The following is a 22,305-nucleotide window of genomic DNA, read 5'->3' as shown; positions in this document are numbered from 1 at the left end:
ATACTATACATATACTAGTGGCAAACAAGAATATGATCGACTTAAAAATCACAACAAATGATTTAGACATCAGTAGCTTTAATATGGCGTCCTAGCTTTTGGAGACTACGCGCAGGACCTCCCACTGTCATTATCTAAATTTCCTCCTCTTATAGTACCATTATTCATAATCAAGAGTAACAATAATGGACAGCATTTATAATTGCTTTAGTTAGCTACTTTGTTATAGTGGTTGATTCTTTCCACCCTATATATTGATAACTGATTAATTTGTATTCACTTTCACATTAGAGTATATATATGCTAGTAGTAGCAGAAATAATAATAATACTAAACAATGCATGCTATAAAGAAAAAAAATAAAATTAAACATTCTTATTTGATGGGTATTTTTTTAAAAAAATAAATAAATTTACCCCCAAATTAACAAACTTATCAGCAATCAGCTCTGACATTTTTTATAGTTAATTGCTACAACTGTGAAAAAAAGCACTTTTAATGACAATGAAAGATGTGATTAAAAGTAAAAAAGTTCGTGACTAAAGGTTTTAATTGCAAATATGGACATTATTATCAGTTGGTGACTAAAAACACCATTGCTAAAAGCTCTAATTACGATTAAAATCTAATTTTATGGACTGCAACTAAAAGTCATGCTTTCTTGCAGTGCACTCATGTAATGGAGCATTAATTATTATTTTTATAATTTTAATGCCAATCATTTTGAGTTATATGTTGTATCGCATCGTAATTACTCAATGGGTTTCAAGATTCATTGATCATTACCCGTGACCAGCATTGTCCCATTTCATTTTCGTTGATAAATGACCTCCATTAATCACCTGAGAATTGACAAATATGCCGCCAATTCTGATGAAATTCTAGTCAGACCCACGAAATTAGGGTTTTTGGTTGACGTACCGAAAAAATGTCGAAAAATCTCAATCCCTACATCCAAAAATTGTACCCCAAAAATTTCTAACAAAAGGTCGGTAAACCATACGCGTACTTCATCCAAAACCCCTCCCCAAAATCTCCCAAAGTTTATACTTTTACACACGCGTAGTGCGTCAAAACCGGCTTTGCTTTCCCATGCCAAAAAAAAAAAAAAAAAAAAAAAATGTCAGCGGCTCCATAAATTGGCCGCCACCTAAAGTCCAAGATTGGTAAGTCTGATTGAAACTCCAAACACTGCCTTAAATAAAATTGACTAAACGGCTAACCTGACGTCGTACTATTTCATTCCGCGAAAATTTTATTTTTTATTTAATTTTATTGTTTCCTTTTTAACTATTTGCCACGTCATCACGACGAGATGTTGTCGGCCAGTGAGATGTGGACACATTAACAGGTTTACGTCACCATGCATAAGCATTATTGCAGCCAAATGTCAGCTGGTTGTCAAATACCTTTATTTATTTATTTTTTTTGGTTCTTAAATACATTTTGAAAGAAGGAATCTATCGCGTGGGGTCAAAGTTCTATGAAACTGGGAAAAGATTGGTCGGAGTTACTGACACCTGTCCTTCCTTTTTGGGGCCCCATCTCATCAACTTAATCTTAATCTTTTGGATTATCTCAGTTTTTGCATGTCCTCTGTTCGATTTTTTCATTTCTGTGCTAGATTGGCATGCCTAGATACATTGCACTTTTATTTTATTTTATTTATTCTTCTTTCTTTTTTTTAATCTTTTTATAAAGATCTAATGATTTTATATTCTTTTTCTTTATCCTCTTTGTGTTTTTTATTTTTTCCCCTCCAATTTTTAAGTAGTTTGTGTTCCGAAAGTTGTAGCTTAATTATGATATATTGAACATTATAATATAAATATATATACAGTTTTAATACAATAATGAACTTACCAAAAAGAACTATAAAAAAAAAGTATTTATATAACTATTAGACCTGCATATTTTTTGTAATTTCATAATTATCAATGATCTTTTACAATGTTATGATTATCAATGGCCCTTTGCAATCTCTTTCTATAAATTTCTAACCATATTTTTTGTTTATATATTTATATACATGTACATGTATGTATTTTGGTAAAAACGTATAATATTAGTAAATATATATATATATATATATATATGAGAGAATTGTTGGGGGAAAAAAATCTTTAATTTGATATTGGAAGACAAAAGATGTTGCTAATAGTTTATGAAATCCTAATGATTTTATTTTAATCTCCAATAAGGATTCATTAACCACCCGAATGATAAGGTGATACAAGCAAAACATACTCAATGCGTCACTAATCGATATATCCATGATTTTATAATGATTTGTTTTGTAAGCCAAGTTAGTTTTGGTGGGAAACGAATCATTTTTATGAACATATATAAATTCACATGTATATATATATATATATATATATATTTAAATAATTTAATTCAATGTATATATACAATGGTAGCCGGTAGGTAAGAAAATAAAGTATTTCTATGTCAGCTTTCTTCAATTTTTAAGCTAACGAGAGCGTAGTTAATTTTTCTTATATAGCAGATGGACTTTTGACTTCATTGCGTTGTGATCCAAAATAAATGCATAAAGGGTCGGCTTCTCGCTTTTCCTCAAACACAGTCGCACACGCACATATACGCTTATATATACATATATATAACACAATAAATTAATTATCAACAATATGAATAAAAATTATCTATTTCTTTTCTATTCTTTGTTTAATAACCCCATATCTTTCTATTATTATCGGCCAAAATTTGGAAAATTAATTAGTTGATAATAAGTAGTTCATATTATTCAGTGTACACATAGCCAGTCTTATCGAAACTCGTATGGTGATTTCCATTTGCCACTTGGCATGCTCAAGTATATATATATATATATATTTTTTTTTTTTGGGAAGGAAGGTAAAGATGCCAAAAGTTATAAATACCCAAATTGCTTTAACTCTTTCAGCAAGCATAAAGGGCATATTACCCACCAAAAAAAAAAAAAAAAAAACAAAAAAAGAAAAGGAGCATTAATGGCAACTCTATGTCCCAATAAAATAATCCTAAGAAACAAAAGCTTTACTGAAAGTCAACAAGCAATTTACACTGCTATCCCAAAAAAAAATAAAAAACAAAAAAACAAAACAAAACAAAACAAAAAACAAAAAAGCAAAAAAACAAAAAACAAAATTATATTGTTAATATTATGTTGAAAACCTCGTGCCCTTCGGCAAATTAATTAATAAATGGGATCGACCTGAAAATAAGCAAACAAATTAAAGTCGAAAGCTTGCAGGATGGAGTGGAAATTAGGCAAGTGTTTGATGAAAATGATCAACTTGATACGTGCATAATAAATCTAATTAATGTGGCAGTTTCTTATTTAAAATCGTAGTCTACTTTGGGATCTGCTTGTTAATCCTCAGACACGTACTTAACTTTACGGAAAGTATAATTTTTAATAATTTGTCAAATTGATTGAGGTAAACAAATTCTTATATATATATATATTTTCCAAGGTTACTTGAGAAAGATAACAAAAATATTAGTGTTAATTTAGGATCTTGATAAAGCAAATCTTCTGATGTTGATGCTACATATATATACTAATTGAAAAAGTTGCAAATTTTTTATTAAAAAAATTATGTGAATTAATTAAACTTTCTTGTTTCAATTTGTTTGCAGATCATCAAGCACGACCTCCAGTGGCTGAACAAAATCCTTACCCCCAAATATTTTAAAATTTTAATGATGATTCAATCTTGTTTTATAACAAGATTACATAAGCTCAAGAAGAGCACAGAATAGGGAGCAGAGGCATAAAATAATACCGATAAGAATACATAAATATATATAGCGTGGCAGTTTTGTGTTTGATATAAGCATATATATTTTTGGACCTACTGTCTGCTGCTTGATGACAAATTAATATGTGTCAAACTGCCATTAAACAGAACTTCTGAGACATTTACATATTCAAATTAATATGTCATTGCGCAACTTGGCTGATTATATTGAGTTAATTTATATTACTTTTCCAGTAGGTAATCGTATATATATTTATATATATGTATGACGCAGAGTCTGATACGGTCAACAAAATCCCATCCGTATATAAGCTAACAAAAAGTAGAAGATGTTAGTTTTTCCTACTTTAATTTGAAATTTCAGTGATTTGTCTGCTGATTATCAAACAATATACCGTCCTTTATCAATTACAGGATTTTAAATCTTCTACTTCTTAATTAGCTAGTCCCTGTGTCACACATGCATAAAGAGTACAGTATAAGATCATATATATATGTATGCATATATATGATATGTTAGTATATGCGGGGATTTTTTTTTTTTTTAAATATATAAAAGATTGAAGATTTCTAACTAGGGAACATTGCTAATTATAAAATGAATAACTGCTTGATAGTATCTAAAATCCAAGATTTTTTATTAGCTGCTTCCCCTGCTTAGGATTCTCACTCTAGGAAATAGATATTTGTGTATTTAAAGTTGTAGATATACTTGCTTTCAAAAAAAAGGAGTTAAAACCGCAAAGTTTTTTTTTTCCTTTTTTTCTCTTTTTTTTGTTTTTATGGTTGAAAATGGAGTGGTTTGTGTCGAAAGTTAGCCAATTGTCGGTTCCTCAAACCGCGCATACATACGAGAAAACTTAATGCTTTGCTTCAAATAATACAACATTTTTTTTTTCTTTTATTTATTTATTATTATTATTATTATTTTTTAGTTTGCTTCAAATGATAGAACAATTTTTTTCGTTTAGACTGAAGGACAATATCCAATTATCTATATCTTTTTAATCCAAGTCTAGCTTCCATTTTTACGGGAAAAAAATTAAATATAAATATATAAAAAGCCACCTAGCTAGCTTTCTCTATTATTTTTGGTCTCAAACGTACGCAACATAATTGTGCTTTCTTTGGAACCAAGCACTACCATTTGTTCTTTATTGAACAATTTATTTTTTGTAATTATTTTTTGGGCAATTTTTTTATTCACCAAAAATTACCCATTTGTCTTCTTTTTCCCATTATTTGATGCTCTATTTCCTTTTCTTATCATCCCTGAAAAGTCCCTTTCCATTTGAAGTATTTCTCCCGGACACTAGCTAGTTCATAGGGCACTCTGTAAGGATTAAGAAGCTTCCTTTTTTACAAGGGCAGTGACATGCCTTGGATCCAAGGCCATTGGTCACTGCCACTCAAACCTCAAGTTTGAAAATAAAATCATAAAAATGTTAAAAAAAAAGAAAAAAAAAAAAGAAAGGTCTTTAATTTGGACGAGATTAAGCCATGTGGTGATTGATGTAAAAGGAGGATAATTAACATTTTGGAAGCAATTTGTTTGACTCTGCTGCTGTAGAATTCATGCATCCCACAAGAAATTTTGTCCACAAATAGCTGTACACCAATATATATAAATTTCTAGATACTTCAAATTCAACTCTTTTTTTTTTTTTTTTGTTTTTTTTGGCCCCTTGACGTGGTCATGGATATTTATGTGTTAAGAATATCGTTTTTTCTATTACAGTTTATGTGGTATTGATTTTGAAAAGTGTTCATACTTGTATGATATTTTTTCTATTTAATAAATAATATTTTAGATAATTTTTCTCAAATGGATTCTGTTTAAAATGTCCTGAAATATCAATGTATAATTTTTTTTATTTTAAAATTATATCTAATTAAAAAAAACTAAAAGTCCACGCAAGAATTATTTTTCTTTTAACAAAAGTCAATAAAATGTTGACTCAACCTGTTTAACAGAGCTTTCAGAAGTAGACAATATTTTTCACAGTTTCTATTTCTTTTGTTACCACATCAGCTTGAAAAAACTAATGCCTAGAATCATTAAAGAGTATTTTTTTAAAATTTTATCTATTTATCTAATATGATAAAAAAATTTTAAATAGACAGAATCACAAAACCATTGAAAATGTTCTTAATAATAAAAAAAACATTGCAATAATAAATAATTAGATAAATACGTAGGACACAAAATAGGGCCATCTGTCCAACAATCATGCAGGCATACCCCACTTCATACATTATGCTTATACTTTTTGCTGCTTACTCTCTGTCCTCTTAACCCATTTCACAGTTTTCTGCCACTCTTTGAGCAAATGGTTTTGTGGTGGTCCTCATTGGCTTTTTTTTCCCATATAATTGAATCAAGAAGATGAGAGAATATCAGGCATTCAAAGTTATAGGGAAGAGAATCTAGAACTTCCAGAACCCAAATGGCAAAATGATAGACCAGTGCTAGTGCTGTGCACTTGGCTTTCTGAGAGGGATTTTTTTTTTTTTTTTTTTCAAATTTTTTGGCTGCTGCTGTAGGGACTGGACTAATCAATGTATGTGTGGGACAGAAGGATATCTCAGTTGGTAATAAAATCAAGCAGTTTTAGCCATTTTTAGTGCTGTACACTTGGACAAATGTAGTAGACTTTGGACCAAAGTCCCAGACAGGGGACTAACCAACATGTAGGAACAGACAACAAACAGTCTCTCCTAGCAGACAATTCTCTTCCATGCCATACCTCCCACAAGAAACTTCAACGGACCAAATAGATATCAAGATAAGGATTTTTGAACCAGCTCCTTTGTATTTATTTCTTAATAACTTCAGTCTCGTAGTTCGCACACACAATTTCAAGCAATTTTATAAGTGGTAGATCAAAAACACTATCCTTTATTATCTACATGCTTTGGATAAAGTACTCTAATTGGTGTCTTTCCAGATTGCTAAAAGATCGGTTTTTAACAAAATGTTACATGTTTTAAAGTCATCAAGGATTTGACAATTGGTTTTGGATTATATGGGTGCTACGTGCCAGCTAACCTGTAGATTATAAATGGGTTTTTCAGGTCATAATATGGATCGTTGTAAAGGATAAATCAATAATTGAGGCTTTTCTCTTAGAGTTATCACAAACATTGATGCAATCTTGCCCTTTGGGGATTTGAATAGGGACTTGGACCTTGTGACAGAGTAGTTGGAGTTCTCACTCTCTCTCTCTCTCTCTCTCTCTCTCTCTCTCTTCAATATTTGTCAATTGTAGTTGAACATTCTTGATAAAAACCCATAAAATGGGAAGCCTAAGTTGCACTAGGTCAGTTGGTCACATATATGACGTAATATAATAGTTTTGCTCTGATTGATCCAACTTGAATTTTGGGTATACATGCATTACTAATTGGACCTAGTACAGAAGCATCAAACCTAAATTTTCATTTTCATACATTTTTGCGAGAAATATAAATCCCTACAACTATGAGGATTCAATAATAGTCGAGTCACAAAGTCTATTATTTCCTGGCAGAGATTTGAATCCCCATCCCAAGCAAAATTCAAAGTTTCAATAAATTAGACATCTATGATTTATTGAACTATTTGACTTTTATCAAACATGCATAACTCTAAGAGTTAATTACATTCTTGGTCCCTAAACTATATCAAATGTTACAAGTTGATAATTATTTTTTTTATTGACATTTTAATTCTCAAATCTGTCAAAATATGGTACTGTTAGCCCTATAATATCATTTCATCCAAAATATATACCGTTAAACACACATGTCCTTACTTATCTCTTTCAAAGTTTAAAGACCAACTTGTAAAATCTTATATGAGTTAGGCAGACTAATAATGTTAATACCCCATGATAATGATAATAATGATGATGATGATAATATTAATAATAATAAAAGTAAATAATAAAGATAATATTATTAATTGTTGACAGTCAAAATTATCCCCCTCTTTCTTTTGATCCTTTGCCTTTTATTTCCTTTTCTTGCCACTTGTCTTTGGATAAGCATTACAGCTTGATTTACATTTGTTATTTCACAAACTTATATCTCTATGTTTTAAGGGTTGCATGTATAGGTTTATTGAAAGATGGCCAGCTAAGTGCAATTTCAGCATTCAATTTCGCCAACATACCTTCATTTTATAGTTCGTTGTTCCTTTATTCCATCTTGCAAGTTTTACATATAATAATAATAATAATTTTCTTCTATGTTCTTTGCCACTTTATATGTTCTAAAATGAATGATAAATTGTTGTAATTATAATTATCATTATTATTATTTTTTTTATTGTTGTTGTTATTAATATGGGTTACTAACATTGTATGTTGGTGTTATAAATTGATCTCTAAACTTTGAGAGAGAAGGATATGTGAGAATACAAAATTTATTTTTTATTCGAGGCTCATTTGTGTTTGATGGTATATTTTGGACCAAATGATTTTTAGGGATCGATGATGCAATGTTTTAATGAATTTGGGACTAAAATACCGAAAAAAGAAAAAAAAAAGATCCAGATACTAGCTTGTAAGACCAAATAACAATTCGGAGACCAACTTTTTTTTGTTTTTTTTTTTAAACAAATGCTTATTTAAGACTTTAATTTGATGAAAAACGAACTTTTAACCATTGAGAATAGCTTCTGTACCAACAAAGAGTTATAACAAACAGATGCTAACAGTAAAACTAGTTATAATTGTAACATTATTACAAGTTAAAAGTCATTTGTTTTCCAAGTTCAAATTTCACTCTCAATGAAAATGGATTAACTCTAGTGGTAGAATATTTCAATTTGTGCGCATGAAAGCACGAGTTCGAAAAATTTTACACTCCCGTTATCACATAAATAAAATAAAAAAAAAATTGAAAAAAAAAAATCATGAATCATATACATAGGCCCAATTAATTTTCCAACATTACAACCTTTTGACTCTTTGAGGCCCGTATCCCAACCCAAGCAATTAGTTGAACCCAACCCACTCCAGAAATGAGGCCCATAGAAATAAATTGACGTTTGCCAGAGCCAAACCCAAATAACAAAAGAGAGCTAGACCCAAACACTCAATTCTTCTACTACTAGTTGCTGCTCTCCTCTGCTTCTTGTTCACCAAGTCGTAGAAGTTCATTTGGAGCTGAGGCACAGTCTGAGAAACCGACCGATCACAGAGTACAGAGTAGAGTTCACTGAATCTCTATCGCAAATGGAATTCATTCATGAAGAAGGCAAACGCTTTCACGACGAGTGCTCAACTCTTGTACTGGTCTGTTCGATTTTTCTAACCGTTTACCCTTAATTCTTCCTCTTCCATTTATATTGGCCATGTTTATGTTAAGCTAGGGTTTATTCCAGCATTTCAATGATAATTATCTGTTTGGTTAATGAGAAAATGTATGGAAATTAAAAATAAACTGGAAAATTTTCGATTTTTCTTTTTCTTTTTTTTTTTTTTTGGATGTTATATTGTTTTTTCTCGGCAATCAAACTGAAAGGATAACGAACTATTATGGTTGATATAAATTTGAAATGTGGGTGGTTCAGCCTGCGTTGTCGATTGGGAATGTGGGACAGCTTGCGGTGGATCTTTTGGCGTCGACGATGAGAGCAGAGAGAGTTGGATATTTGGATAGTCCCTTTGTTCTGCCCTGTGTTGGAAATGACGCATATGGTCCTGTTCCACAAGGCGACCTTGCTCTTCCTCTTGAAGGTTCTTAACTTTCTTTTTATATATATATATATATATATATATATATATTATTTCTAATTTGCAACTTTCTCATTTCTGCTGTGAATCGAAGTGACTAATACAATATGTTTGACAGTAATAAAATTTTGTCTTTGATTTCTTGTAAATCTCATAAAGTCCTATAAGAAAAAGCTTTTAAGGAATATGATTTTGAAGCATAGAAATTTTAGTTATTTATTTATTTATTTTGTTACTTGGGTTTGCAGCTTACGAGTCGACTTCTAATGCATTGACTCTTCTTCAACAAAGGTCACCAGTTGTTAAGGTACACTTAAACGAGAAAAACATCCACTTTTAGAATTTATCTGAACTTTTTTTCAATTTTTTTTTTAATCCTATCGTATGGTTGATGTGATAAGTAGAAGACCTATGTTTTGATCTCAATGAAATTATTTGAAATTTGCAATACGTCTAGGAAACCAACAGTAGATTTCTTCTGACGTGCTGGTGAGTTTGCTTGAATGGGAATATGTCTAACATTTGGTAATTAGTGCGCTCACAATGCTCTTTGTCATATTAACAGTAGAATCTCTCTCTCTATTTTTTATTTTATTTTTATTTATTTATTTATTTTTTTTAGTGTGGTTCTGAGCGCTGGGAAACTATTGGTGGTTTGGATAGATGAGGCTTAAAATACATTGTTTGACCATCAGTTAGATGCTACCCGCTAGAAACTTCTAGGTTGAAAAATTTATTGTTGTTCTAGTTGTCATTTTACCCTTCCTCTTTTTTGTTTTTTTGTTTTTTTGATTTTTTTTGGTGGGGTCGGGGTTTAGGGTGGGAGGGTCTCTATTGCATTTCTGCTGCTTCTTGATGCATTTTATTTTCCTGTAGTACACTAATTTTTGAATCTTAAAATGATATATGAAGTTTGAAATGATCATTCAATCAGGGGACAATGGTTGAATTTGCCAAAAATTTGGCGGATTTTGCTTTCACTAGTGGAAAAAACCATGTTATTGTGCTCTCTAGCTTAGATTTTGGGAGGTGGCAGAGAATTGATACATCAAGGTATGAAGAGCATTAATCTTATTTTCAGCTACTTTTTTGTTATTCTAAACTTTGCTATTCTATTAACTTCGGGAATGCCATACAATACAGTCACCCGAGTGCTAAGGCACTTAAAAGACATGTCCTTGTATCCTATCTCTTCTTCTTGTGGCCATCTGTGTTCTTTGTTTCTGCAACTGCTGCATGTCCAGTCTTTGCAGCAATTTCTTATTCTGTTATATTGTGTATCCTGTTTTGGTTATAATATTTGTTCAGAGCTGAGTAATTAAAGTGTAGAAAAAATCTAGTAACATCTTCCTGAATCCAAAAGAGTTTGATTGGGAAGTGAAATAGAATTTTGGTTTTAAGTCTTCGTGCAGAATGTGTACTTTATAATGCATGTCAGGAACCATAAGGCTATTATAAAGCAGTTGCCATTCTCTTTCAGCAGTCTCAATCTTAAGTGACAGTTAATGATTATTATTTTGCTATCTGGGCAATATGATCCAAGTGATCACCCGGTCCATCATCAGTTTCATATATGTTTTCTAGATGTTGGCTTAGATATTGGCTGCATACCAGTGGTTTGCAGGTACATTACCTATCTAGCGCCAATAAGGATGGAACAGATGATTACTGTGAAACTTTTGGGTGGAAAAGGCTGCAGGAATTTAACCCTGATCAGAGGAGATGGAAGTATCTTAGTAATTTGGCTGAAGGTAGTGTCTCTCAGGATGAGAACTTGCCTTTCGAAGATGACCAAGAAGATGATGAAGATTATTATGCAAGTTTGCCTTTTGCTGCACTTTATTCCTGTTTGAAGGTAATTTTTGGAAAGCGTGCCACAAGATAAAGAATAATAATCAAATAAAGAAGGGAAAAAAAAAAGGATTTTGCCATTTTAGGTTTTATAATTCCTTACTAAGACGTAAATTTATTTTTTTCCCAATCCTGTAACGTTTTCTTAATATTTTTTATCCTTTTCCACGCAATTTCTATACTTTAGAAGTATATTGTGCTTTCCAGTAAAGGTCATAACAATTGCTGACAGAAAACCCAAGTTGATCATTTTGCAAGTAGTCTACTTCTACTTCTTTTCACCCTAACAACTTTATTTTTGTAATTTTGTGGACTTCTCCTCTCCACAGCCTATATCTGATTTGAAACATAAATAACTATGTGTACTCATTGTGTCCAACTTCCTCTCTCACCTCCTAATGTTTCAAAAATGAGCATTCTTATGGTCTCAGGAAAATGTGGACATTCTGAAAAAGCCCTTTGTCAGTCTTGATTTCTTAGTGTCTATTTACTCTTGTTCAGCCAACTCTCTCGTCGTCCTCACTCCCTGCACCATTATGCACACTATAAATATTCAAGATGATAAACGATTTTAGTAAGTACGGCAGAGATTTGAATATTATAACCATATGATATCTGAAAAATAATATTTTGACTATAAATGAAATTGATTTACCAAAATTTCTGTGCTATTGTCTATTTATCAGGCCAAAGGTTTGAAGGTCACCTGCTTACTATGCTACTGTTCAGAAGGGGACAACATGCCTGAAGCTTTCCATTTGGCTGAGGCAGTATGCAAATTTCTAGATCTCAATCCCAGTAAGTCCCATGGTGAGCTTCTTTTTCTAGATTGATGGTGTTACATGTTCCCCCAACCCCTCAGCTAGAGGCTTTAAGGTGAAGGGTAGTCCTGTGAGAAATGGTAGACTTGTTGTTACGAAATCCCTAGTTATCATATTCTTATTCCTTGAACTATTGTATTGGAGGTATCATGTGATATCATTTTTCTACTCGTCTGCATTTGGTTTCACTTGCTTTTGCAAGTGGGTGCTTTTTTTACCCAAAAAAAAAAAAAAAAAAAAGTTCCATTGCATTAATTGTTCGCAAAATTTGATAAAAGTTCAGGTTCACTATTTGATCTTGGTAATATTCTTTCTTTGCTGAATCTGCACTGGGATTCTTCCCTAAATCATATACTTCTGAGGTGGGATATTTTTGGTTTATTTAGTCTCTCAAAATTGTCGGTTTAAAACCCCCTCCATATATATATATATATATATATATATAATTTATGTTTTTATTTTTTATTTTTTTCTGTCCAAACATCATTGTCTGGGAGAAGGCTCTTGTTTCAACTTAGAGACATAGCTTGTTGCTGTGATTCAAAGCCTCGATATCTCTTTATTTAATCTAATCCAATATTTTTTCTTAAATGCTCTAATATCCTCCATTCGACATTATGTTGCATTACATTATTATATGTGGATATTTCTTGCAGCATTTATTTCATATGATATGTCATTTCATTTGACACATTTCTAGATTAGCAAAAGGTAGTTGAAATTCTTATCGTGCATGGGTAAATCTCTTGGAATGGTTTTTGGTGGACCTTTGGTTAAAAGCATTTGGAGGTAAAGCTGTGATACTTACACATCTTAATGACTTTTGTTTAGGTAATAATGGAGGCAAATGGGTCATTCCGTTTTCTTGGAAAACTGTGTACGGACCGCCCCCAGACATGTCTATGTTCTAGGCTGAATGGACAATTAAAGGCCCGAGATAAAATATGCCAGCAGAGAGGAAAGAATACGCATCATAGAAATGCTGGAATGGTTGAGTTGTATGCATATAACAGCATAATTTTTCTTTTTGTCTCTCATTCCAATGTGATCCAGCCAACAAATTAGTCCAAATTATTATTTTGAGAGGTTATTTCATTTTAATATTTCCTTGTTTGGTTGGGTCTATATCTTATATCTTTTGATTTTTTTATTCTTATTATATTATCTGTTGTCATCAGTTTTCAACATCATTTTTTTTAGATGTAATTCAACACCATCTCTTTGCCTTCTTCTTTCATCTGGAATCTGAGTTCGACCCAGAGTACCTGCAAAAAGACCTTCACCGATACCTTTAACTGTAACTCCTGTATAACAACAGTGAAAGTTGAAAATCTTATTATAAGCCTGCATTATTCCTTTTTTTTTTGTTTTTTTTAGTTTTTTTTTTGGGTGGCTATTCTTTTAGATGGGTTAGCATGCGTTATGGCAGTGGATCTTTGGTTAAGCATCTGGGGGTAAAGCTATCATACAAACACATCCACATGGCTTTGTTTTAAGTAGTTAAGGATGAGGCCATTCCCCACCCCCCCAAAAAAAAAAAATAATAATAAAATAAAAAATAAAAAATAAAAATGGGGATCGAGGCCTTAGGCCAACGAGTCCTACTCCATTTTCTTGGAAAACTCTGTATGGATTGTACTTCAGACATTATGTTCCAACTTCTAGGGCGAATTGGTAAGATCGGAAATAAGATCTTTCAGCAAATATGATTCCCAACATTTTCGTCCTTGTTGCAAGCGCTTACAAAAGTTTTGGTTAATGGAAGAAATCAGAATAAGAGAAAGTAAAGCAACGTTTCTGTCACTGTCTAGTATATCGATAAGTTTACCAAGAAGTATATGTATTTGATATGTTTATCAAATATATATAAATATATATATATATATATATATATATATTATTATTTGATTAGTTAATATATTAATATAATCTAAAAATAAATAAGTAAACTTTTGAAGGGATAAGAGCTATTAAATATAAATCAATCAAATAACAATATATATACTTTTGGTAGTTATGTTGATATATGAAATGGTACTTGTAGTATTGTTCAAGAAGGTATTATATGTAACGGTTACAAAAGTTTGTGGATCTTAAATAAATGTTGTTAACTGTTCAATGATAAATGATTTGTTATAGAATAATAATGTTTGTCACCATTCTACAGAACAGGAGATCCCATTTATATATAAGTAAAAACAGCCTATATAGTAGATTCCATGTATATATAAAAACCACATAAATATTAAATTTACTGTCATATAGGATGATAATAATCACCACTGATAACACACAATGTTACTCTTTGTTATATTATATATATGTCTATATATCTACATATATTATAATTTTAAAATAACTTAAGAGATGGAAAATTTTCATCTAAATTGAGGATTGAATCCTAAATCTGAAAGTTTATTTTCATTTGTTATGGATGCAATTATATTACATTAATCATATAACAATTGCATATAAAAGTTTCATCAAAATAAATACATAAAACAGGGCCTCCAAAAAATTAAAATGCATACAACGGCAAAATTTTCATTTTTTAGCTCTCTTTCCAATGTAACACGGCCAAGCAAATTAGGACTTAAAACAATTTACTTCATTTAAAATTTTCTTGTTTGGTTGGTTCTATCTTTATCTTATGCGTTTTTTTTTTCTTTTTTAATTTTTCTAGTATTATTATTTTTAATCAAGAGAAATGATATTTGCTAATTTTTATTAATTTTTATCTATATTTGATAATTTTTGATATTTCCACAATATTTTCATATTTTGTACATTCTATATTTTCATTGATACTGATATTTAAAACCTTGATCATAATAGATTTATGGAAAATTAATATTTTCCATATTCTAAATAAAAAAATTAGTTTCAAATCGCATGCATTATATATTGCAGGCCTAATTCTTTATCGCCTAATTCTTTATCGAACTCCAATTTAGTATCTTCTTATCTATCCAACTCATCTTCCATGCTTTTTGATACAAAATTATTTTCCTTGGATGCCCTAACATCAATTTGTGCATTTATATAACCTTTTCTAGGTGATAAGTTATATTCTCCCTCTTGTCCTCATTTTCATCATCTTCACAACTCTCAACAATCCATGATTGTGTATTATCAACATCATTTGCTAGTAAAGTCTCTAATTTATTATTATTTTTTTTATCTTTTGAAAGCGTGGATTTAAAAAAAAAAAAATGTGAGTGCAATAGTGTTGATGTCAACGTCTTTTGCTTATATAATTTTATTTCATTCTCTTTTTTTTATTATTAATTTTTCTTTCTAATTTTTTAATCTTTATACATTATATTTTTGCTTTTTTTTTTTAAAAAAAAAACTTAATCTTAAAAAAGTTTCTATTTTTTAACAATACTTTTTTTATTATTTATTGTTTTTTTTTCTTTTCTCATTTTTTATAAAATATTTTTTTGAACTTTTCTACAAAAAATAATATTAAAAAAAATTAAAAATTTAACAAAAAGGCTCGTACCTTTTCTCACGTAGATGGGCATTAGGCAATCAACACAAAATTGACTGCCTTTTCCCAATCCTTATAATTATGTGAGGCTTTATTTAAAGGCATCAAGCCTAGAAGCACCTAGGTGGTGCCTTTTGGTGCTCTTTAGAACATTGCTTCTAGCATAATTTGGCAGCAGCACTCAAGAGAATAGATCAAATGTCTACAATTCAAAGACTTATTTTTTATTTTAAAAAAAATAAAAAAAAGGTTGGAAAAGTAGAAATTAGCATGCTCTTGCAACCCCTAGTGATGGATCCACTGGCATCGATTTGGCAATCTACATATTTATAGCAGATTTAGATTCAAAACCCAGTACTAAAATCCTCCTTCCCATATTGTCGAATATATATATATATATACAAAAAAATTTTAGTGTCGGAATCTCTAACTTTATTAAATGGGAGATTTTTACATGGTAGATGTAACGGTTGTCACATTATATCTTACATTTTTAAATTTTAATTTAAATCATATTTTAATAATACAACCAACCGGAGCTGGATCCTCTGTCCCCATTTTGATGTCCCCAAACCTGTCCTCCCAATCAATCAATGCCCCCTCATTTTAAAAAATAACACTCATCTTTTACTGTCAGTTTATTATAATTTTTACTTCTTTTTTTTTTTTTAACTTTAAAATACTCCTTTTTTTTTTAGCCTTTGAATGCCGCACAGCCATATCGGCATTCATCAAACTTTAATTGCTTTGATTACCAACATCATTTCCACCAATTTTCAAATTTTATATTCATTTCAGTAAAATTTAATTCACATCCCTCATTGAAGCAAATTTATAGAATATTTATTTCCCCCCCAAAAAAAATAAAAATTATTTACGTTATTGGAAATCTTTGAATTATAAAATTTCATCAAAATTTAGCATTTGATAATAATTTTTATTATTATTTTTAAACCTGAAAGATCCTTTATAAATCTCTTTTTTTTTTTGTTTTTTTTTTCCTCCTTTTGTTGTTAAAGTCAAAGAATTAAAACTCGCGGGTTCAATCAAAATGTATATGGTGGTAAGCTCAATCCAAAAGGACTCAAAAGCATCATTTTCTAGGCAACTTCAAACGATTGTTGCATAAAATTCTCATCCCATCAAACCAGACAACGAAAATATACATACTTATATCTTCAGATTTGTTGAACCATACCCAAATCTCTGGATATATATATATTTAAAATTGAAGAAAATCCGAACCCAACCATCCAAATAAACCCCACTTTCAAAACATACATTTTCTCTCTTCTATCTATTGGTAATTGAAGGTATTACGGTTTGATGAATACCGGTATGGCTGCGCGACATTCAAAGGCAAAAAGAAAAAGGAGTATTTTAGGGTTAAAAAAACAGTAGAAAATATAATAAACTGACCGTAAAAAATGATCGAGTGTTATTTTTTAAAATGAGATAGCATTGATTAACTGGGGGATAGGCTTGGGGACACCAAAATGGGGACAGAGGATCCGGCTCTAAATGGAGATAGCATTGATTATTAAATCATATTTTGATAATACAACCAACCAATAAGTATTTTTCAAATAAACATTCTAAATTTAATTAAATCAGAAAATCTATGATAAAGAAAAGACTTTACATATATACATACATATATATTTATAGTTTTGTAAGTATATTGAGCTTTTGACCTGGGCAATGGTAAAACTTCAACCTTTATGCTATTGGTCAAAGTCCAAATACCTTACCAATTTATCTATTTCTATTGGTTATTCAAAAGACTAGTTAATTATGATAATCTTGACATTTTCGGCTATATAAAGCTTCATTTTTGAAGTTTTTTCTTTGATAGTCTTCCCTTTAATTGATTATCTTCCTTATCATCCTCAATTTCCAAACAGATAGACCATTCATTTTCTAGGCCTCCCTTCATCATCTACCACTTTTCCAATTTGGTTTGTTGATTGAAAAACGATGTTTTCTTCTTCTGCTTCTTTTCTTTTAATTTAAAAATGGACATATTTGTTTCGTATCTTAAAAAGGAATGTAAAAAAATATATGTTGAATATTAATCTAAATACTTTTAAAATTATGTCTATAATGAAAAAAATAACTTAATTAATACATCTAATAAACTTATGGTGAACTAACATATTCCATCCATTAACACCCATTAATTTATTAAACCCTATTAAAATTTGCGATAGATACTTGATACGATACAACTAACCGAACACGGAGATTCCTATAAAGTTAATATGTTATATCAGATTTTACTTATCAAGTTATGGTGTCATCTCGAAATTTACCAGCCCTATTTGAAATGGTGAGGAGAAGGGGTTTAATCATTGCAGGTAATTATAATGCATACGTAATTAGAGTTACACTCCCACCTCTAAACTATAAACTAATATATACTGCACGCTAATTAATTAAAATTTTCATCGTATATGTTTGCTTTCCCACATGGATAATTCAAAATATCACTGTTCAATACGTATACATTTAAACTTCGACGTAGTATTCCTCTACTTCCCATGTAGCAGCTTATAAAGGGTCTCAAACCCTCCAATGTGATTTCAACCGAAACTAACTAATCAATTTTCTTTCTCTCCTTTTCAACAGCAACAAAATAATTTCTCTGCATAATCAATATCCATATACCTTCTCTAGCTACTTTCCAAACCTCCCCCCACCAATACCAATTTTAACACAATGACTACTTTTCCTTCCGACGACTCACACCCACCTAATAAAGAACTGCCACTGAAACTCATTCCCGGCGGCTATGGCTTCTCCTTCTTCGGCCCTTTGAAAGACCGTTTGGACTTCTTCTACTTCCAAGGTCAGGACGACTTCTTCCACACCAGAATGCGGAAGTTCCACTCCACCATCTTCCGAGCCAACATGCCTCCTGGTCCGTTCATCTCTTCCGACTCTAAAGTCGTCGTCCTCCTCGACGCCATCAGCTTCCCCATCCTCTTCGACAACTCGAAAGTCGAGAAACGCAATGTCTTCCTCGGCACTTACATGCCTTCCACAGCCTTAACCGGCGGCTACCGTGTTTGCGCTTATCTCGACCCTTTGGAGCCCAGCCATGGCGCTCTCAAGGGCTTCTTTCTCTCTTTCTTGGCTTCCAAGAAACAAGAACTCATCCCTCTCTTCCAAAACAGCTTGTCTTCGGAGCTTTTCACCAACTTGGAGGATCAACTATCCCGTAAAAAAGAAGCCCAATTCAACAGTTTAAGCGACAAGATGTCGTTTCGTTTCGTGTTCGAGCTTTTCTGTGACGAAAAGCAGTCGGATCCGAAACTAAGTTCTGACAAATGGTTGTTCATCCAACTCGCTCCGTTGACAACCGTAGGGTTACCAAAGTTCTTCAGCTTGTTCGAAGATCTTATTCTTCATACTGTTCCATTACCGTCTTTTTTAGCCAAACCGACTTATAACAAGCTCTACGAGGCTTTCTACACGTCGGCAGCTTCGTTTTTAGATGAAGCCGAACGCTGGGGGATCAAAAGAGAAGAAGCTTGTCATAACTTGGTATTTCTTGCATGTTTCAATGCTTATGGAGGAATGAAGGTTTTGTTTCCTACATTGATCAAGTGGGTTGGATTAGCAGGAGAGGTTTTACACCCCCAGCTGGCCGATGAAATCAGGACAGTTGTTAAAGAAGAAGGTGGGGTCACTTTTGCTTCATTGGAAAAGATGAGTTTGACCAAGTCAGTGGTTTATGAAGCACTAAGAATTGAACCTTCTGTTCCGTTCCAGTACGGTAAGGCTAAGGATGATCTGGTGGTGCAAAACCATGATGCTAGATTTGAGATCAAGAAGGGGGAGATGATCATTGGATATCAGCCGTTCGCTACCAAAGATCCAATGGTGTTTGAGAAGCCCGAAGAGTTTGTGGGCCATAGGTTTGTAGGGGAAGGAGAGAAGCTGTTGAAGTACGTTTACTGGTCAAATGGTCGTGAGACGGAAAGTCCAATTTCGGACAATAAGCAGTGTCCAGGAAAGGATCAATGTTGGTGGAGCTTTTCCTTCGTTATGACACGTTTTCTGTTGAGGTTGGGAAACTACTGTTGGGATCATCTGTGACGATCAAATCATTGACCAAAGCCACCAATATCTGACGATGATGATGATTTTATTGTTGGACTTGATCTCGTAAGATTGCTAAGAATAAATTAATCATAGATATATATGGTTGTGCTAGTCATGGTTTTACCTGAATGTTTTTATACTATAATGGTTTTAGCGATTAAAAAGGAAAAAATGTATTAATATATTATATATTTCCTAGTACTCACTTTTTTAAGGTGATATTATTGTGTCGCACTCCCAAAAAAAAAAAAAAAAAAAAAAAGTGATATTATTGGTCAAAGCATTGGGATTTCTTAGAAAGAGGACGATGTAATATTTTATTGTTCTTGATGAATGCAATAAAAAGTAAATCTACTTTGTAATTTGGCAACTTCACATGGAAGAAAATGTTTTCGATTGGTCACTCGGCTTTGAAGAAAACTTGTAATCGGCTAAATTACCACCATTAGAAGACTATAAATATGAATGGTAAAAAACATTCCGATGCAATAGGAATCAACATTATACCATTTGCATTTACTCCTCTTTGCCTGCGTTTCTTCATTTTATATTCAATTAATTTGAGCCCACTCTTCGCTGGCTTTAGTCATTTTAAATATAACCCAACGTAATCAAAAGAAATACAAACTATTCATGGGTGTGACAGGATAAGTATGCCACGTGGTGGTTGAACTTCGTTTGGCACATTCTTCGCATGTTCAAAATTGAACGCTTTTGAGGTTTATTAGCAAGTAACTCTATAAGAAAGAATCCTCAAATGTTTTAGGTGACACATTTATGAGATGTTGACGTTGTTGTTGTTGTTGTTGTTGTTTTTTTTAAAAGAATTTTAGCATCAGAATTTTGTTGAATATTGAATTTGGGATTATCACCAATAATCATTATTATCTAGATTATACTAAAAACACAGTTGAGACTTTTCATAATCAATCGTATTTTTAATTAAGACTTGATATTTTGTTTAACCAAAGTCAGTAAGATTTCTCAAATGAATACAAATACCTTTCTTTTATATACATATATATTTATATACATGGATCAAGATGAAATATTTTACCCAAAAAAAAAAAGACCAAGATATAAAATCTTTTTTGTTTAGATTAGATAAACTTTTATAAATATGGAAAATCCACTTTTACAACAAGTTATAAAAGATATATGCTTATCAAGTTGTCTAGTGATTACTTTAACTTTGAACGGCATTAATATTTGTAATTATATTATTCATTTTAAATAAAATTATTCATTTTATCCCTTTAATTATTTATTTTGTTTTCATTTTTTCTTGTTTAGAAACAGTTGTTTTGTATTTTAATTATTTCGATTATAGATCTATATAGTTATAATAATTGAATTTGTTCAAGATGATATAGAACTTGTCCCCTAGTTCAATGCAATTAATGCTTAATATAGAGTTTTGGGGGGTAGCCTGTTAAGAGGTGGGGCGATTATATATAATCGCTCCAAAGTGTTAATTTTTAGGCGTGTGCCTGTGTTAAGCGTTAAGCGTATGCCTCTAGAGCATATAACCGCGCTTTTGGACATTCTAACCAGTGATCACAGGAAACAAAAGCATGGAGACGAGCGCAGTGGAAGATGATAAGTTATAAAGAAGAAAACCTAATACAAAATGCAACGTTTACATAATGAGTCCAAATGGAAAACCAACTAGCTGTTTTACTTTTTCTACCCTCTCTATAAATTAAATATTTAGCCTTTGTGACAATTAAGGATTAGAGCTACTTAATGACACTAGAGTTTGAATTAGGAATTTCATTTTAACACCCACCTCAAGTATGGGAAATTAATAAGGTGGCAAAGGCCAAAAGGATTAAAGCTACTTAATGACACTAGATGCCCTTAGAAAAAGTCCACATGCAAGGCGCGTGTGTCAATGTTTTGAATGGGTGTACTATTTGCTTAGTTTAGATATGCAATTGTCAAAAAATAATAATAATAATAATAAATAAAATGAAAAATAAATTCAATATCAAACAAAAATCGCATTTTTTTATCCATTGGTGCAAATATAACTATGTCCATTGATGCGAATGTCCATGTATACATACAATCAATCAATCTCTTATTGATTTGATAATATTAAAATAAAACTATTTTATACATAATTAAAAAAAAAAAAGAAAATAAAAACTATTTTACACATACATATGTATATATATATATATATACATATATATATAGCGCCACTATATTTGTGGTGGATCTTCATCTTTGGTTAAAAGAATTTGGCCACATTTGGAGGTAAATGTGAGACTTACACGTCCTAATGGCTTTTGTTTAGGAAAAGATGGGAGGCAAATGGGTCATTCCATTTTCTTGAAAATTTGTGAAGACCTGAGTTAAGATCTGCCAGCATAGAGGAATACGCATCATATGAGTCAAGTAAATACAGGAATGGTTGAGTTGTATATATGCATAAAACAGCAAAATTTTTCATTTTAGCTCTCATTCCAATGTGGCCCAGCCAGCAAATTAGTCCAAATTATGACTTTTAAGACAGTTTTTTTCGTTTTAATTTTTCCTTG

The 22,305-nt window shown here is 31.4% G+C and overlaps 1 protein-coding gene and 1 pseudogene across 2 annotated transcripts; both read left to right on the top strand.

Annotated features, from left to right (window-relative positions):
• The first annotated feature begins 8,864 nt into the window (after positions 1–8,864).
• On the top strand, positions 8,865–13,272 carry LOC107435559 (uncharacterized). 2 transcript variants are annotated; one of them, XM_016047194.4, is made up of 7 exons: positions 8,865–9,046; positions 9,325–9,490; positions 9,736–9,794; positions 10,422–10,540; positions 11,102–11,342; positions 12,025–12,136; positions 12,991–13,272. In XM_016047194.4, exons 1-7 carry the CDS (start codon positions 8,987–8,989, stop codon positions 13,068–13,070), a joined length of 837 nt encoding a protein of 278 aa, XP_015902680.3. In that variant the 5' UTR covers positions 8,865–8,986; the 3' UTR covers positions 13,071–13,272. The 2 variants fall into 2 exon arrangements, with proteins under 2 accessions (XP_015902680.3, XP_015902679.3); XM_016047193.4 differs by having other exon boundaries at positions 12,025–12,148.
• A 4,855-nt stretch (positions 13,273–18,127) lies between these two features.
• On the top strand, positions 18,128–20,158 carry LOC107435546 (allene oxide synthase 3-like; annotated as a pseudogene).
• Positions 20,159–22,305: the final 2,147 nt, after the last annotated feature.

Source organism: Ziziphus jujuba, chromosome 9, assembly GCF_031755915.1.
Source record: "Ziziphus jujuba cultivar Dongzao chromosome 9, ASM3175591v1".
NCBI classification, from domain to species: domain Eukaryota; kingdom Viridiplantae; phylum Streptophyta; class Magnoliopsida; order Rosales; family Rhamnaceae; genus Ziziphus; species Ziziphus jujuba.
Note: the sequence above shows the minus strand (reverse complement) of the source record. Positions and strands in the feature narration are given on the sequence as shown.

What these genes read in the sequence shown, in the direction of transcription:
- LOC107435559 (XM_016047193.4), top strand. Translation starts at nt 8,987, where the DNA reads ATGGAATTCATTCATGAAGAAGGCAAACGCTTTCACGACGAGTGCTCA. An exon ending in AGTGCTCAACTCTTGTACTG is followed by an intron (nt 9,047 to 9,324) that starts GTCTGTTCGATT and finishes TGGGTGGTTCAG; the next exon opens with CCTGCGTTGTCGATTGGGAA. An exon ending in CAGAGAATTGATACATCAAG is followed by an intron (nt 10,541 to 11,101) that starts GTATGAAGAGCA and finishes GCTGCATACCAG; the next exon opens with TGGTTTGCAGGTACATTACC.